The sequence below is a fragment of the Urocitellus parryii genome, chromosome 8 (genome assembly GCF_045843805.1).
Source record: "Urocitellus parryii isolate mUroPar1 chromosome 8, mUroPar1.hap1, whole genome shotgun sequence".
Classification (NCBI taxonomy): Eukaryota; Metazoa; Chordata; class Mammalia; order Rodentia; family Sciuridae; genus Urocitellus; species Urocitellus parryii.
In genome coordinates, this window is record NC_135538.1 from 41,892,270 (window position 1) to 41,911,830 (window position 19,561).

Consider the following 19,561-nt stretch of genomic DNA (forward strand, 5'->3'; position numbering starts at 1 on the left):
ACTGTATATTATCTACTAAATTAGTCAACATTACCCTATTTTAAACATTATTACACATCCATTAAAGTCGTGTCCACCTAGTAGTGTAACTCAGTGGTAGAGACCATGCTTAGAATGTGTGAGGCCCTGGGTTCCATCCCCAGAATTGCCCTTACCCCGCAACAAAAAAGTTGCATTGCAACTTCAATTCTTATATATTTATCTTCTCAGCCAAATAGTCAAAAATGTTTATAATTAATATTGTACTGATCATAGCTAATGGAGGAATATTGTTCTTTTAAAGATCCTGGAGAATGTCAATGTGAATTTTATTTGCCCAAGTCCTTTTAGGGTTGTACTGGGGATTCAACTCAGGGCCTGGTAAAAGCAAGGCAAGTATTCTACCTTAGGCCACATCCCTAGCCCCTTTGCCCAAATTCTTATAACCAAGAGAAATCTTTGATAGTAATGAATAGATAAAACCAGCATTAAAAAAAAAAATCACACAGGATATTCAGGGTATCTTTATACTAAATTAAAACTTTATTGAATAAAGAACACTCTCCAGAACACAAGATCTGATGGACCAGGTCTACATTAAATGCAATGAAGCTGAACATGACAGTAGTTTAACATGGAATGTCAAACACATTAGTATTTTCATTGTACAAAACTGTTTGTGTAGCTGATGTGCAAGAAGAATAGTATGATGATATTCAGCATTTTCAGCAATCATCTGTGATGAGTTTAAAAAGGCATTTGAAGAAACTGGTAGATGTCTTCAGCATATAGTTCAAATAAATTAGTTTCATGTGCACTACTGAACCTCTTTCAACCTCTCTTGCATTCCAAATAAAATCTTAGTGCAAACATCAAAGTTGCTGGTCACTCCAAAAGACTGTCAACCTCATAAGAGAATACAAGTTCTGAATTAATGTGTATTAAGTAGGACAAAAATCAAGAATACCAGTTACTGCAAAATTCATTTAGGCACACTTAATACTCCACTCTAAGCATTTCTTCTAATTCTCTCACATTAATGACTAAAGCTTCTTTACAGTACTAAAATTCTATCATTCAAGCATCAATGATTATATTTCAGAAAAAGGAAATCATTCATTTCAGTAATAGCATTACTGCTACATTCTAAACAAAAAAAGAAAGAAAGAAAAAGAAAGGAAAAAAAATCATAATTAACAAAACCAGTATCCATAATAGAATACATGGGGAAAAAACATTTTAGGAAAAAAAAATGTGCTTTATTTGCACAGCAGGAATTATATAATGTAAACACCATATTGGCCCACACCACAAAATCCATGAGAAAGGTTCAAATTTGAACACTGTGTGTGCATTATTTTCAAATCTGTGTTTGTGAGTTTATACTGAATCTGCTTGTACCAATACATGAGAAATTAAACACACTCTTCCACACACATACACATACAAGTGATTGTTAAATATTGAGCATGGCTTGCTTCCCTGACACTAAATCAAAGAAAATGCTAAGTGACATCCCAACTGTTTTAAAATGTTTACAGAAAACATTAAATGAATGTGAATAGTAGTTGAGGAATGAAGAAAAGTGATGGCAATGATATGATGAAAGTGGATGCAAAAAAAAAAAAAAATACTCCTGTATGCATGGGAAATGCATGGAACACCTTTTTCTGTGGGCCTTGTCTGAACTTTCAGTTGTTACCAAGAATTAAAAAAAAAAAAAAAAAAGTAGTAGCACAAGTCCTTTGACACCTGGAGGATTGAAAGTTTACCTTCAAAGTGCAAGTTTTAACAATGGAATGTTTTAGCAGGGACATAAGAACAATCTTCTGTCTTTTTCTTGTTGCAAAGAAATAAAATGTTCAGGAAGTATTTATTCCTGGCCAAAGCTATTTCAGTTTCTTGGTACAACAAAAATTTTAAAAATATTTAGCCACAATGATCACCCACTCTTTCACATACACAGAACCAGTCTTAGGGGTGTACGTTGGGGAAAAAAAGCCCTTACCTATGTATCACCTAATGCAACTCTGCTTTAGAAATTAAGTTCTTTGAATTCACTACGTTAAATATCCACGTGTACCTCCCTTATCCCCTCCCTCTCCACCCACCTATCCCAGACACCCCCTGATGAACCTACATATTCTAAAGTCTTTGTTGTTTTCTAAGCCTCATGACTAAGGCTGTTGAGTACCACCTCCAACTGGAACAAAATTAACACCTAGGGTGCCCTTTCTACAGCACCTTTTTTCTTCTCCACAGTTAGTGGAATTTTGATGCTCAAGCCTGTATCTAGATCTCCAGGTCATCAGGCCGAGGTCGGCTGCTGGCACGGCTGCTGGCTCTGCTTGAAGGTCGCTGGTCCACGATGGCTAGTGGCTGTAGTTCATGTCCAGCAGCGATTTTTTTAGAATTCTGGTTGTCATCCGGGAAATCGAAAGGCTGGGCGTGGGAGTTAGAGATGGTGCTTCCTGCCTGCCCCATTCGGTTTTGTTCTGCGCTGTAATTAGCCCAGTTTTGCTCACTTGCTTGCTTGTTATAATTACGGCATGAAGAATTGTTTCTGTCACCAGTAACCAGCTTGTACCCAGGAGGAGACATAGGTGACAGGGGAGCGGTTGGTGAAGAGCAGCCATTGAAATACGCATATTTTGGAGATCCACAGTCTTTTGAGGGGCTCAGTGGGCCAGTGGTAGCGTGGTAAGGATCACTCCTTCCCTTCACACGATCCTTAACGCCCTTGAAGAAGACATAGAAGAGTTCGATGATATTCAAGGCAAGAGACACCAAGGACACCACCAGCATGAAGATGATGAAGATGGTTTTCTCTGTGGGGCGAGAGAGGAAGCAGTCCACTTGATGTGGGCAGGGATCTCTTTTGCAAGTGTAGACAGCACTCAAGCTGAATCCATAGATGTACCACTGGATCAGCAAGAAGGCCACCTCGAAGACAGACTTGAAGAGGATACTGATGATGTAGGTTCTCAGCAGCCCTCCTCGCATCTTCACTTTACCGTGCTCCTCAATGCCATACTTGAACTTCTTTATTTCGATCTGCTTCAAGTGCATCTCCACGTTTGCCCCATCAGTTTGGGCAACTTTGAGCTCCTCCTCCTTCTTGTTCAGTTTCTCTTCTTTTCTCATCACATAGAACACATGAGCCAGGTACAAGAGTGTGGGTACGGACACGAATATGATCTGCAGGACCCAGAAGCGCACATGAGAGATTGGGAAAGACTTGTCGTAGCAGACGTTTTCACAACCAGGTTGTTGGGTGTTACAACGAAAGGCAGACTGCTCATCACCCCAAGCTGACTCAACTGCTGTCCCCAGTAGCAGGATTCGAAAAATGAAGAGAACAGACAGCCACACCTTCCCTCCAGCAGTGGAGTAGGCTTGGACCTTGTCAAGGAGTTTGCCTAAGGCACTCCAGTCACCCATGATGCCTGGATACCTCCTGAAAAAAAAAACAAGAGACAACTCAATGATTACAGATTGTAAATTATTAGCTTAATAGATGGCATCTTTTTTTTAGCTGGCAGCTGAAATATTGCAAATTGTTTCCTTTTAGCCTCCATCAAAAACAAAACAAAAACAAAGTTCTTCCTAGCACATTTCCACTCCCAGAGTCTCACACTTTTTATTTTTTTTAAGATAAAATTTGATCTGAGAAGCAACAGAGCCTATGTACAGAGGCTGAACTGCAATCTTAACTTGCAGAAGATGTATTACTTGCTCAACTACCAAATTGCCATGTGACCTGAGAAGCTGTCTGTGCTAAGTGCCTCTGCTTATTTTATTTGTTTGATAAATGACGACAGTTCTTGTCTCGTAGGCTTGTGTCTGGATGCATGCCTAAGCAAAATGCTGATGTGTTATTCAAAATATAGGTATCTAAGAACTCAGGCAAGAGCACTCAGGAACACACACACATGCACAACCTCGATCCCCAAACTTTGATGCTAGGATGAATCACTTTATTCCTAATTTTACTCTGCAATGTGTCTTCATGGTACATTAAGAGTAATTAGTGCATAGTCTGTATCATGGTTATTTATACTTTTCTCTCTCCTTATGCAATAACATATATTTCAAGTCTGCCTTCTACCAGGAAAAAAAATGTTATGCTGAAATACACCATTTGGACAGTATCTCATTATAAACAGGAACCTACTTTCAAAAACAAAAACTAAATATGCATCACATTTCTAGGTAAAAGTTCAATTTGGCCAGGCATCGTGGTATCGTGGTACATGCCTATAATTCCAGTGACTTGGGAGGCTGAGGCAAGAGGATCTCAAACTTGAAGCCAGCCTCAGTAACTAAGCAAAGTTCTAAAAGGAGTTAAGATGTGACATAGCAATAAAGTACCTCTGGGTTCAACCCTGAATATCAGAAAAAAAAAAAAAAATCAATCTGTCAGTTTGTCTCCATACTACTTATAGACTGTGAAGTGAAAAAAGAGGAAGCTGAAAGGCTGTAAGATATATTCAGCCACTTGTACAGCCAGAAGACTTATCATCCTTAAGTCAAAGCCCTTTAATACATTGCAATGGCATTTAAATTATACAAATATAACACCTGAAATATCAGCTACTCAGGAGGCTGAGGTCGGAGGACCTTAAATTTGAAACCAGCCTGGTCAGCATAGCAAGAACCCATTTCAAAAGACAAACAAAAAGGTTATAAGCATAGTAGACAGTAAGACTGCACTAAAGCCAGAAAAGTTTCCATGCTTTGATATGGCCAATCTAACAAGTGCTGAAACATGAGAAAATATGACATGTGTCAGGCTACCACAGAGAAGATTGGTTAATTTTCAGGAGAGTAGTGATTGGAGGGTTTAGAAGTGAATAAAGTAGACAAATGTTATTTAATAATGAAAAACAAGCAAAACAAAGACATTCCAAGCTTTCAGTAATAATGAATTGACAAGTGCAACTAAAGTAGAATTATGTAGGCTTCTTACAAATGTGTTCGCTATCTGAATATAAAGGGGTTTCTCATCTGGTTTTGAACTTGGAGTCATATTCTCCTGTAAGTAAGAAGTAAATGAAATACAGGGGTGTTTTCCCCTCACCATCCAGTATTACATTTCTTTCTAATGCTTGTATGTCATAGCTATGGAGATCATGAAAAAATGAAATGGAAATCTGAAAATCTGACTCAGGGTTTCCTGGATGAAACAAAGAAGAGATGGTAGATCCATAAAGCCAAATTATATACCAGCTAGTAGTAGATGGGTATCTGATAATATGACAGCCCAGGGATTGGTACACAGATGAGGAAATACAAGTGTGAAGTGGGCGGGCAGGTTACAGAAATAATGCTTTCCCAATGATCATAAAAGAGGGAGCTTTCCTTCTACTTTTAGGAAGGGCCATTTTGTATTCTGATGTGGCAAACCAGAGAGTGAAATTCATGTACAAAGAGTAGTCAGACAAGAACAAAGGCTTCTCAGGTCGACAAAGGGTTAAATAGCCAAGGGAAGGCTTGAAGTGAGAGGAGTAATTTAGTCTTGATGGTCAGTTTATGTGAGAGAATGTAAAAGAAAAAGCCTACAATTTAGCAGAAAATACTAGACTGGGAGTGAAGAAGTACAGGCCACGAGGGTCAAACAAACACAACAGAATTTTTGGAGCCATATCAATAGACAGTTTCTATGTGATGATGTGTAAATTGGCTCCAATTCGGTTCGTAAAGAATTACAATATTTTGCCAGTGTCATCTGCTTTTGTTCAGATATTCTAATTGTTGGGGGGGAAATAACAAAAACAAGTATAAAATGATAAGCTATTTGCATACATCTCATAATATTCAGACAATAATAGATCTCAAGGCAAACTAAACATGGTTAGAAATACAGCTGGGCACAACAGCAGTTTTCATTTTAGTCAGTGTCTCATCATTATTCAAAGTAAAATGATTGTGTAGATGCCTGTGGCAGTTCACCCCTGAGTTCTTCACATTCTATAGAAAATGAAATTTGACTTTCACACAATTCTAAGATTCCACTATGCTATAGGGTGTGAACTAGTTGACTTGGTACTTGTTCTTTTAAACTATACCATCAATTTAATTGCAGTGTTGTCTTTTCTTTACACACCCACACAGTAGTCATTTGCATTAATGAGTTAGACTCTTTCATCTGAATAAGATATGAATTATCCAATTGGACACCTTGTATTCTGTAACATGTAGATACCTGTCATTACCACTATCATAGAGACCATCAAATGTTTCATGTGATGGTTCATCTTGCAACTCCCAAGGAGGTAACAAAAATAGCAAGCTTTTTACTGGTAGCTGTTCACTTGGCCAGGAACCAAGTATCCTTTCAACTAGTTATTCCATCCCTTAACCCTGGTTTAATATTTTAATTTTCCAAGTCTTAGTTGAAACATTAATGTTCTTTCATTATAAGGTAAAAGCATGCTTATGTTTACAGAATCCCTGGCACTGGTTTACAGACTATATATTGCAAGAATATTCACCAGGAGACAGGCACACCGTTCTTTATTTCATTCAGGAATCTGGGCAGCTGAACATATCCTGTATATTCATGCCTATGCCTCTGCGTTCCTATGATGCAGCTTTATTTGTAGATCATGATCTAAGGGGTTGTGTACAGTTCTTATTAGGTCTTTTTTTGAGAGATGGAAATCTTACTAAAGTTCCCAGGCTACTCTTGAACTTGTGATTCTGCCTCAGCTTCAGGTATAGTTGAGTTGGGTTTACAGGTGCGGCCACCACTCTTAGCTAGTAGTAGCAGATCTTGACAGCAGCTGGATAACACCATGCCTTCTGTATTCCATGTTAGGTCGCATTTTCATTTGCTGCATGGCCCCATAGACCAGCTGCTCAAAGCTACAGTCACCCAGTGTGACCTCCCTAAGGACCTTGTCCCTTCACAGTGGTTCCTGAACTGCATGACAATCACTTGGCACATAACATTCCTGGCCCTCACCAGTTGGATGAAGCTAGACTTCTGGAGGGTGGGGCCTGGGAAATCAGCTTTTAATTTTTTGTTATTTTTTTGAACAAATGTCCCAGGTGATTCTGAAGTAAGATTACAGAGAAGCAAAGAGTGATTTCCCAGCATTTTATTTTATTTTTTCCTGTTCAAAATATTTAAGACTGAGGCAAATTTCAGAGAAATAGAACAGACAGCACATCTAACAAGTCAAAGCACTAATAAGAACAGTGGTTCTCTGGGCACTGGGTCTCTCACTCCCTGCATCTTTATCTGCCACTCGATGAGAGGACAGTGACTCAATCTCTTTAATCCAAAGGAAATTTCTTAAAAATTAAACTTCAGTTTTTAATTACTTTTGTCTGTCCCTTTTGCTAGAGCCTCAAAAACAAAGGCTGTAGCCAAGTGTTTTCATGTCACTAATATCCTAATAATTTTTTTTTTTAATTTTGTGTGGTGCTGGGATTGAACACAGGATCTTACACATACTAGGCAAGCACTTTACAACTGTGTTACACCCTCATCATATTATTAGAAAATATTTTACTTTTAATTTTAAAAAAGAGACAACCATAATGGTGAGTGGAGACACAAATAAAATATATAGTATTATTAATAACTAAGGCAGGGTTGCATTTCTTTCCCTTCCTTTCTTCCTTCCATATAGGGGATTGAGCCGGCGGCACTTTACCACTTAGCTTTATCCCCAGCTTTTTAAATTTTTGAGATAGGGTCCTACTAGTTTGCTGAGGGTGGCCCCAAACTTAAGATCCTCCTGCTTCAGCCTCCTGAGCCATTGGGATTATAGGTGTGGGCCCAGATCTATGAGTTTCTCATATATTAAAATCAAAAGTTTTATGCCCCACACCCTCCAATGCAAACTCTCCTAATGCTTTTCTTTTACCTTTGATAGTAAAGACCCCTTGTTCCTAGTAATAAACGTCTTCTGAGTAAGTTCAGATGTGACTATCTCTCTCCACTAACACCACAGCAGCTATTCCCTTTGATAATATTCAGATGCACACATGATTAATATAATCCATATCCTGCCCATCAGGGACGATCTACCTTCCAAAAGTAACCGCAGTATGACCCATTCTTATAATTGTTTTTGCTTGTCTTTGCTTTTAGCCCGATCTCAGCCATTACTACACCTCTTTTCAATTTTCATGTCACTACCTTGGTCACTGTGATTGCCCACCTATTCTCAAACAGACAGTCCAAAAGGAAAAACACAAAACAAAAGAACCATCAAAGACCCTGATCTTACAGCTTACTTCTTCCCTCATTTCAGGCCTTACTTCATAGCCAAATTTCCTGACCACCAAATATGAAAATAGAAGCGTCCTTTCCACAATCCTGTCACTTCCTATTCCCCTTGTCCCACTTTAGAATAGCTCTGACCTCTACTCAAAATAGCATATATTTGCTTATTGTTTGTCTCCTTTCATAAAGTCTTACTGAGTGGAATGTGAGCTCTGGAAGGGAGTTTGCTCAGTGCTGCATTCCCAGTGCTTAAAAAAGTAAGAGATGCTGCATGAATCTATCCTGAATGAGTTAAACAGGGCCGTCCAACAACAACAACAACACAACAACAATAACAAAAACTAATCTCCTGGGGCCTGCACTATGCAAAGAAAAAGACCCCCAGGTCTCCTTATTTTTTTTTTTTTAATTCTTTGGGAGTCTCTTAAATATGGTAATACGTCTCAAACTTCTGATTCATTAAGGAGGACTTTAGAAGAAAAGATTATTGTCAGCATCTTTTATTACACTGTTAAATTTTCAAGGGACAATTGCTACAATACAAGAGCATCGTTTGTTGAAACAACAGGCTTCAAATTGTTCCTGGACAGGCAATAGGAATGAAGTAAGGAAAGAGCTTTCTAAATTTATGAGATAGAGATTCTAGTTATGGTTAGTATACGTGAAGAACTGCACTAGGTATCGTGGATGTTTATTCAGATTCACTGTTAAGACATAAAAATTAAAACAGAGCAAAAAAATAAAAATGAATAAAGCAACAACAACAAAAGTCACCCTGTACTGTTATCCCCCTAATTCAGGGATATTCTAAATTTGATAATAACACATGATTTTATTGTAGCCAAGAACACTATTGCAAGAAGAAACAGCCTATTTAAAATTGTGTTTACTTCAAGAATGACAAATATGAGGGAAGGTTAGGACTCTGGAAAGGGAAGAACAGAATTGATATTAAACCCAGTTAATGTAACATTAACTGAGTCTAGGCAGAGAGTTATTTGAATCAGATATCACAGAAAACATTCCCAGTTCATTTGACAACACCCCACCTTAGCTTCCTTATACCTGGATAGTAAGCCTAGTTCTCTGGCCTATCAAATGTATTTGATGGAAACATCTATTCAGTTAAAAGTTCTGCCGCATGATTCCCTGATTATTCTCCCATTCCTTTGTGTAAAGATCAGTTATCTTTACATCCCAGAGGTGTGTGATGGGATTGTGGCACTGAACTTCCAATTTTACTTGTGGTAGTGGTGGTAGGAAGCAGCAACACACTAGAACAAACCAAAAAAGTTTCTTTCCCTAACTTGTATTCCTCCTTTTCAGTCATTCCATTATCAGCTTCCACGGAATGAGGTGAGATGGTGGTGGAGAGATTCTATCCAACGAGTGGAGAGCTCTATTGAGAGCTTTCCTAGTTCAACAGCTATCACTCAACTCCCCCACCAAAAAGTTTCTTAAGATCAACTTAGGTGTGCCAAAGAAAAACACTGTCAGAACCCTTAGGCTCAAAGCTATGCACTTCAATTGTGATCCAGTACCTTTAAAAAACAACAACAACAAACTATAACAGCTTATTTCTATCAGTTCTTGATGTTTCTATTGTCCCTACCCTCACTTTCACCTCCAAATTGGTGCCTTTTAATCAACAATCTTACTATTATTTTGTAATCACATAAGCACATCCTTAAGATAATCACAAGTTTATAAACAGTCAGCACTGAATGAGAATGCATGCAAGTGAAGCTCTTAGTAAAACCTCAATAAAGTTTACCTATTGTTCTTTAAAAGATCCTTAGATATTGCTCATTTATTTTCTAATCTTTGTATCTTAACTAAAATGATGAACAAACATACATTTTCTAAAAATTATTTAGAAACTTGTGGAAATTTTGATGTAAAATTCAAGGCATTTTACAAAAAAAAATTAACCATGGTTTGAATTTTGGCAAAAATTAGTCTATACACATACAGCTAAGATAATTAAGGGAAGTGGAGATTTAAAGCAGTTTTCCCAAGAACGCAAAAATTAGTTGTTGTTGTTTTTTAAAGCAGCTGTAGGGATTTTTTTTCCTAAAGTATCTATATTACATTAATGATAAACTCAAGGTGATTAGTTTTTTTCTTTCTACAGCTGTACTAGATAAGCTTCAACACATCCATTCCAACAAATGAGAATCTTGAAGGGAAGTCAGAACAACAGGAAAGGTGGAGTAGCAGGTATTAATCACTGGTGACTTTCCTATCATTCCCTTCCCTTGGGGTATACAAAGGCTCTCAGCCTCATACTAAGCTATACCTCTGGATATTATAAAAGAAATGACAGAATGCAAGGTAACAGGAACTCTCTGACTTTCTCTTTGCAGGAATTGGAAACATCTAAGTGAGGAAGAAAGCAATCCTTAATATCCGAAAACACACCCGTTTTAAATTATTGCTGCCAAATATCTTTGGAACCCTGGTTCTCATTGGAGGTTCAGTCTTGTAGGGATCTCAGCCATAAAGGGCAAGGAACTGAGTGGATGGGACAGCTGTGGTGATACACTTCAAAAAGTATTAGAAAAATATGGAACATTTTAACAGTAAAGAGGAGCAAAACTTTACAACAGTATTTTCCTGGAAAAAGACAGGTGGCCACTGTACCCTGACTTTGGGAAGGATTTCACACATTGGGGAAAAACAGTTCAATAATTCAGAATTCAACACAGTGCCAGGACACAAATGTATTGTGAATGGTACAATTTTCACTCAATTTGGCCTACTCAGAAGAATTAATTATTCTTCCCCCAGAGGTATTTTCTATCTTAATTGGCTTATTTTATTCTTGGGAGTGGGTTAGTTTAATGAGATCTCCTCTGCAGTACTAAAGGCTTTTCTTTTCAGGAATCCTTGCATAAAAGTAAAAAATTAGGCTTCCTCATTGGACAAGGTGGACGGAGTATTTTTTTTTTTTTTAACTGTGCCCATTTTTTTCAGAGAGTGAGATTCAGCATTTTTCTAGACATTACTACCTTGATTTGGGAGCCAAAGGAAATTTTAAGCCCACCTCCAAATAAAGCCACGTCGGCTTTCAGCTGTTACAGTATCTTACAGCTCTCTTCCCATCCCCACTTCGTACCTCTAGAGGGAAACCGAAGCACCTCACTCTGGGTGACCGTGAATACGCTTTTCCGTAAGCTTTATCGGAGATGCTCCAGCCAAGGTCAGCTAGGTCTGAGAAGCCCGTGTGGGCGATCCGCTGCTGGGAATCAAGGTTTGAGTTTTCCAATCACGGACTGATTTGCCTCAGGACGTCATTAGCTCTCGCCCCATTTCATCCAGGGTCTTTCTTGCCCTCCCTCCTCCGTCCCCGCCCCGCCTCATTCTTGGGAAGTTTTAAGAACTTCCAGAAAAGTTACAAGTGCAGTTTACCAGCACGAGAACTCCCAAAGGTGTTCAGGTTTCCTTACCAAGGTTTATATGGAAGGATTCATTCCACGAAGAGAGAAAGAAAAACCCAAAGAAAACAGACTGCGGGTGGGACGGGGCTGATAAGGGTGGGAAATTAGATTGACAACTTTAATTAAGTCAATCATTTGCTCTTTTAACCATTTGGCAACCAGCCCATCCCTCCTCCCTTCCCTCTCCCCTCCCAATCCCGGTTCCTTCCAGTGGCGGAACTCAGACCTGCACTCAATTTGACTTGTAAAGATTGAAGGGAAACATCTCAAAAAGCCCCGAGGCTCAGGACAGTGAAGGAGCCCGGCGCAGCCGAGCGGATGCTAAGATGGCAGGACGCGCCCGGCCTCGCGCCGCAGCCAGGCTGGCATTATTATTGGCTTTTCAGCATTCTCTGGTGTAAACACTTCAACGACTGGGTCACACCAAGAATCTAATTACTTTAGTCTGTAGATTTAAAAAGAACAGAAAATTCTCTCCGGGCACCAAAAAAATGCACGGTTGCCTTTCTGGCTAGCAGGATGTTGTTATCAAGCCAAACATTTAAAAAATAATGAACCTTTTAAGCAACACATTAGCGTATTCTTTGTCTCCTGCCTACCACCCTGGCAGTTCCAACTCCAAGACAATTGCGCCAGAGTTCCGAAGTCTGTTACAGGTTGGGACAGGCTGAAGCAAGAGTGAGCGAGGGGGGTGAGCCGGAGAGGTAGCTCCCATTAAAACAGTTTAAAATACTTTTGTTTTTCCTATTCATTCGCGGAGCTCCCGTTTTAGGAGACGATTTTTGGAAACGCATCCTAGCAGACACTCTTTTCTAAACATCTGTTCCCTTCCTGTAATGTAACCACCACCCATTCAAGGTTTCTCATCTCATGAGTTGCCAACGTGGTGAAGTAAAAAAATGTTGGCTCTCTTTAGGGTCTCAAATCTTTCCACAGTGATGGCTAACACAAAGTAACTATTCACTAATAATTTTAAAGTCCTAATATTAATAGTGGGTTATATATCTTTTTGTTTAGTGAGAAAAATTTTAGGAGGGAACCACGTGGAAGTCAAGTAGCCACAATGTTTTAACAAAGCACTTGGTTACAAAAGAAGTTTGCTTTGCAAGGCTACAGAACACCTATCAAGATTTCCATATGAAAAAGCACGACGTACAGAATACTCTAAGGAGAACGCTAAGCAAATTTGCACTTTTTTTTTTGTCAGTGAAACCCCCAATCCAGGCCCAGCACCCCTCACCCCCAGCCCCCAACAAACTACAGAGCACCTAGACTATGATTGATTACGAAAAAGTAAATAAAATTATGCTTTTAAAAGGAAGAATCAAGTATCCAGTAAATTAATTCTTATTCTAATTAGAAAGGCTCAAAACTTTTACCTGTTGCATTATCAATAGAAACTTTTGAAACAACCAAAAGTACAAACTTCCAACATTCAATTTAGCATTGACTATAGATAGGCACTTAGATTTCATTTCAAAACATAAATCATATTTACATTTTAGACACTTAGAAACTCTAGAAGTTTTACTAGGAGAAAAAGAAACTAATAGGTAAAGTGGTTTTTTCTTTAACTTACTCTTTCGCTTAAAGAAGTGAAGTAGGCACTCCAAGTGATTGAACTCCGTGGAGGATGAAGTAAAATGAAAAGGCAAGTTCAGGCACTCAGACCTGGCTATTTAAAGTTTAAAAGTCTGCTGCTGTTTGGTACTTTCCTCACGCCTTCCCCCCAATGAAAGAAAAGTGCTGATACCTCGTAAAAGCTTTTTTCTAACTTGGAGCACAGAGCTTTTAAAAAGTTTCAAGCCACTGACTCAACTAGGAGGAGGGGCTAGAAGGAAGGGGAGGGGTAGAAGGAAAGGCGGGAGGAGGTTGGAAAAGAAGCTGGTGAACGTGAGGCAAGAGGAGGCAAAGAGGAGTAGCCAGGTCAGGATCAAGTCCTGGCTTAAATTTGCTGACCATAAAAAAATAAAATAGCATTAGAGACATGAATGCTACCTCTTGGAGTTACTCCTTACAGATAAAAACTGCTGATTTTAGTATTTGTTTCATCCAAAGTCCTAGGACAATGAAAAAGCATATCTTTTATAATGGCACACTTTCTAAAATCAAATTACAGAAAATAAAAGTGGGGAAGAAGTATAGACAGTGCAAACTTGTTTAATGTTGACCAAGGTGTGTGAAGTTTGAGGTGGGTGTGAATATCTTATGTGATGATCTAATTCCTTTCCTCTTAGTAGGGACAATTAACAAAGGGAATGGTGGAGATGAAAGAGAGATTTCAAAAACAAAAAGTAGTATGTCTATCCACAATTCATCCCTCAATTTATTGACTGCTTTGCATTTTTACCTTTTCCATTTAGCAAAAGGAAATGAAATATTATCTATTATGCATAACATATGTAATGTTTTATATATATGAGCTAAATATATATGTATGTGGATATGTGTGTGTGTGGGGGGTTGTACTGACTATGAAATCTTGATATATGATCTCTACGTGATCTCCAGGGAACTGAAAATTTGTATCTCACCTCTGTTCATGCCAGCTCACTAACATTTCAATCTGTAGTGAGATGCTGGATTTTTTTTTAAAATAAGATACAGGCTATAATTGCCTCATAAGTTGAGTCATCATTAAGTGGGTCCCAGAAATATTCAACCTTCCTAAGATCACCTTCCCTCACAGCCCACTGGAGAGTTTTCAGCCTAATGGCAGCAGAGCTGAACATGTAATGACTCTGTGCTTCTGCATCACTTTCAGGGCTCTCTCTCTTCAGGTCCCTGTATTGGAGTTTATAATGGCCTGAGTCAGGTGGCCTCATTCTGAGTGGGCAGCTCCTTTGAGGGCTCCCCAGATGCCATAGAAAAGGGCTGTGGTAGGAGGATTCCCCATAAACAGGCTTCAGTGATGCTCCTGAGGTGGGGCAGAGGAATCTCTTGGCCATTGTTCTCTGGAAACAAAGCAAACTCATTCAGCCTTCATATTACTAAACCTTTCCCACTAATTGAAATACCAGAAAAAAAGAAGGATAGCATACATTACCTGGTAAATACCTTTTCCTAAACATACTTTCACTGAAATAAAAAATAAGATTTCTTTTGAAATGTTATAGTTTTAAGACTAAGTTGCCCTCTTGTTTTTGTTTTGTTTTGTTTTTGTTTTTGTTTTTTAGTGATAATCTTAATTCCAAGGATATGTTTTTCTTTAAGGAGGAAGAAATGAAGTTATAGAAGTAGAAATTGTAACCTGATTTCAAGTCTTCAGGCTCAGGTCCCATAGGTGCTGTTTTGGTCTTGTATTTATATTGTTCTTTCCTTCAGATTAGTCTGTTGTTTGTCTTAACTAAAAATTATTTCATGCAATTGAAAACACACATGAAAAAACATGATTTTATTATTACAATACATTTTTTTCTCCTCTTTTTAAATAAAAAATTAATTTGGGGGGCTGAGGTTGTAGCTCAGTGGTAGAGCACTCACCTCCCACATGGGAGACCCTGGGTTCAATCCTCAGCACCACATAAAAACAAATAAGTGAAATAAAGGTATTGTATCCAACTACAACTAAAAAATAAATATAAAAAATTAATTTGTTACATTTTATTGACAATGAAAATTTGGAAAATGAATTTGAAAAGCAACATTGTTTATAATATCATTAAAACCATAAATAGTTACAAATGAATTTAACAACAGTAGGCAAAACCAACCTTTTGTTCAGTGCAAAAAAAGAAAATAGGCAAAACTTCTACACTTAAAACTATAAAACAATGTTTATAAAAATTAAAGTTCTAAGAAAAAAGAAAGAACACTTAGATGTTGAACAGCTCAATATTATTAAGATGCACATTGATCTATGTATTCATACAGTATCAATCAAAATCTTGACAAGATCATTTTAACAGAAATCATGAGCTAACTCTTAAAATCTGTATAAAAATGCAAGGACCTACAGTAGTTCAAACAATTTTTTTACTTGTCATATTGTAAAGCACTTTTTTCTTTTTTAGATTTTATTTATATCCATTTTGAATTGATATATAAAACAAAAATTTTACATGTTTATAGGGTATCATGTGATGTATGATATGTCATGTTTTAATCAGGCATTATTTATTGCCTCAAGCATTTGAATATTAGTTCATGTAACCCTACTATGCAACAGCATATCAAAACTCCCAAAACTTCCGACTCCCAGCTAGTTATGACTTAGTACCCATTAATCAACTTTTCCCCATCATTCTTCCTCACTTTTTCAGAAAAAAAACTTTATATGATTTACATAATTTTTACTTTATTTTTATATAATATTTGTCAAGTGTAATTATTACTAATAATAAATACATACTTATGATGTTGATCCAGAATTATCTGCATGAGAAACAGTGATTGATTATTTTATAACATGGTTTTTAAAGCAAAAAAAAAAAAAAAATTTCTTTAAATGGGAATTTCATTACTATAATTTTGTTTTGTTAGATCTACAGATGGATATTGATGTTTAGATATCCTGCTCCCTTTTATTTTTATAGCCATGACCTATGACCAACTGGAATTAGAACTAAAGAATCTATTTATGCCAAATTATATTATTCCTGGATATCATCTGAAACATTTTTTTCAGAGCTAAAGGGGGAGTGATAGCATGAGTCTCTAATTAAATAATTTGTATTTTTTAATTAGCATTTTAATGTACTATATCTTTTATTTAATAAATTATTTTCTTAGGTCATTTTCCCAAAATTCTCGATATGATTTTACCTTAACTTCATTTGCTAACATGAGACATTTTATGAGATTTTAAAAAATGGTGTTAATATATGAACCTAGAAATGATAATACTCAAGGGCAGCTGAGTTATTAGGAAGAGTGTACCTGTTGGAACACTGAGGGCACAATTTCCTCTCATGGACACCTACCTAGCATGGTCTCTGAAGACCAGTAGCAACTTCTATGCCTCAAATTCTAGCAGTGTTGGTAAGTTATATTTTGACCAATAATACAATATTTTAAAAAGTATCTGACTTCTCTGGCATTAGAAGTTTATCTCTGTTGGAATGTTTTACATTTGTGGAATAGTTTTAAACAATGTATTTTTCTCATATTTTCACAAATGGAAATGCCATTTCATTGCTATAAACGCCACTTCACAGAAGTGTGTCTTTTCAGGATTCCAGGCCTTGTCTGGAATGTAGAAGGAATGGATGCAGCCTAATTTGCTAGCCAGGTACTGCTCTTGGAGAAATGAGGGACAATCACAGTTCCTGTCTTGTTCAGGCCTTTCTTAGGCTTCATTAGGCCCCACCATGGGCCAGGCCTTAAAGGCTGTATTTTGCATGTTGCTATGTGATTTGAGAAGTGCATCAGTGTTAGAAAAGTGCAGGGTAGATTAGTTTTCAGAATTTTTTTTTCTTTTTTCCAGTGTCAGGGATTAAATCCAGTAAGCCAAACATTTTAGACAAGTACTCTACCACTGAGAAAATAAATAAATAAATTTAATTTGAGACAGGATCTTGCTAAATTCCCCAGGTTGGCCTTGAACTTGCAATCATGCTGTTTTAGCCTCATTTGTAGCTGGGATTATAAAATTGTACTACTGTACATGGCTCAGAATTTTATTTCTTCATATGGGAACCAACTTCATTTTTCACCTTTGTTTCAAAATACCAATCTCTGGAACTTTAAGAGATGATGGAATAATGTTTCAGGATATTAAGTGCCCATTTTACAGAAACTCTGTTGGATCAATCTCACTATAATGAAAGGTATGAACATAAAATGCATTTCATGTCAAGAGGAGTGTCTCATAGAGGGATGGGGTGGTGATCTGTTACAGTCCCATCTAGGGAGGCAAATGGGGGAGAATCACTTGAGCCAAGGAGTTTGAGGCCAGCCTGGGCAACATAGTGAGATCATCTTAAAAAAAAAAATTAGATTAGAAACTGGTAAGAAGAGTGTTGTGATGAAAGAGAAGTGAGGTATAAGAACTTAAACTAAGGTGCTAGCAGTAAGAAAGGAAAGGAAGGTAGAATTATTAGAACTTGATGACAGATTTAATGTGAGGATAAGGGAGAGGAGGATGTGGAAACTGACTTTGGAGTTTTGACAGGGGAAAAATTTTGCTAACACAAAAAAAGGAAGTTGGGGGGGGGGGACCAATCTGCTGGCAGAGATATAATCATTTCAATTTGGAGTATCTTGATATGAAGAACTGAAACATCTAGGTAAAGATATGTGGCTGACATTTGAAACATGGCTGTGGAGTTATAGGATTTATGATTAATCTCAAAGAATTGATATTTGAAGCCACAGGTACAGATAAGATTACTAAAAGATGGGTTGTAGGCCGTGTGCCAGAAAGACAAAGCACAAAGCTTTACGGGATTTCCTCATTTAATGCAGGCAAAGACAAAGAGTGAAGTAAGAGGGAAGGTCTGTGAAAGGGAAATGTATTTAAGAGGGCTACAGGTGGGCTTATTTGTAAGAAAAATATCTCTTGCCCACCTGGGGAGTCATTAACTTTGAAAGGCGGGTTATTTACTTAAAACAAGAGTGAAATGCAGACCGTAAAGAACTAGTAGTGCTGATAAAGTATTGGAAACCAGAGTTTGAAGGTAGTTTCTCAAAATGAGGGGAGTTATCTGACTATGGAATGAAAGTAAGAATTGAAACTTTAGCAATAGCTGGCTGAATTCAAGTGCATCTGTACAAAACAAAAAGGATTATCTAAGATTATGGGAGGTCTAAAATGATTTTGTAAGGGGATAAGATGGCATTATCTTATAGATTTCCTTTTGTTAGCATCACAATAATCCTTCCTATGCATCACATAGGAAGGATTACTGTTTCTTGGTTTACTAGGGAGGGGTAAGTAGAAGTGAATTTGGAGCTCAATAGTATGTAAATTTAGAAATGCTTTACCCGAATTTTTCAAACTAGGCAAAAAATGTGTTAGTCTCCAGCCCCTCTTCCTGGAGATTGAACCCAGGGGCCACTCTACCATTGAGCTACATCCCAGCTCCCTATCTTTTTTCTTTCTTTTTAAAAATTATTATTTTGAGACAGGATCTCACTGAATTGCTGGGGGTAGCTTCAAGTTTCCATCCTCATGCCTTAGCCTGCCAAGTAACTGGGATTACAGGCACAGGCCACCACACCTGGCAGAAGATGTACTCTTAATGTGGACTGTTAATCAGCCATATTTCCATCAGAGTAATGAAGATAATAACACAAATTTATACTAGAATTCTTTCTCAACAGATAAATTTCTAAAGTCTGATAAGAGCAGGCACTTAACAAAAAATTTACTTCTTATTTATTAAGCATTCTGACATCTTTGAAAACGATTTAAGGATCAAAAGTTCACTTCACTTGGGTAAAATTTTAACAAATTCTTGTAGCCACATTTATCTCCAAGTTAATCTTACTGCAAGGTACACAAGAAAGTATTTGTAAAGGATAGAATTTGTTTTGTTTTGCTTGGCTTTCTTGAATAGAAAAGACTCTTGGTTAGTGGATAAATGTGTCTTTGGCTCCACCTTCTGTACAGAGTGAAAAATGAAACTTGTAAGAAGTAACTGGTAAATTGTTTATCATTTTGTGTTTTTGATTTCACCTTTTTAATAAAGCTTTGTTAATTTTTTTTACTATCACTTGTGAATTTTTCATTTATTTATTCATTCAGTAAATATTATGTATCAGGACCTATGGTAGATGCTAGTGAGGATTTTTTAGTTATGCACTGAAGAACAGTATCAGGTTGAATTTCATTGAGCTTTTATATTGACAGAATTTTGAAGAAGCTAACAAGTCATAGAGGAAAAAGAGAAATGTTAGTTCAGTTTTTTAAAAAAGGGAATATGCTTCTTTTCCTCTATGGTTCCACAGGGGGGTGCTATTT

General features: G+C 37.3%; 1 protein-coding gene across 3 annotated transcripts; it reads right to left on the minus strand.

Annotated features, from left to right (window-relative positions):
• Positions 1–542: 542 nt before the first annotated feature.
• On the minus strand, positions 543–13,409 carry Gja1 (gap junction protein alpha 1). 3 transcript variants are annotated; one of them, XM_026394071.2, is made up of 3 exons: positions 13,238–13,409; positions 11,337–11,459; positions 543–3,436 (listed from the first exon to the last, which is right to left on the minus strand). In XM_026394071.2, the coding sequence occupies exon 3, from the start codon at positions 3,418–3,420 to the stop codon at positions 2,272–2,274; it is 1,149 nt and encodes a 382-aa protein (XP_026249856.1). In that variant the 5' UTR covers positions 3,421–3,436; positions 11,337–11,459; positions 13,238–13,409; the 3' UTR covers positions 543–2,271. The 3 variants fall into 3 exon arrangements, with proteins under 3 accessions (XP_026249856.1, XP_026249855.1, XP_077657892.1); XM_026394070.2 differs by lacking the exon at positions 11,337–11,459; XM_077801766.1 differs by lacking the exons at positions 11,337–11,459; positions 13,238–13,409 and adding an exon at positions 11,668–11,697.
• Positions 13,410–19,561: the final 6,152 nt, after the last annotated feature.

Excerpts from the sequence above, each read along its gene's own strand:
- Gja1 (XM_026394070.2), bottom strand. The coding sequence starts at position 3,420 with ATGGGTGACTGGAGTGCCTTAGGCAAACTCCTTGACAAGGTCCAAGCC.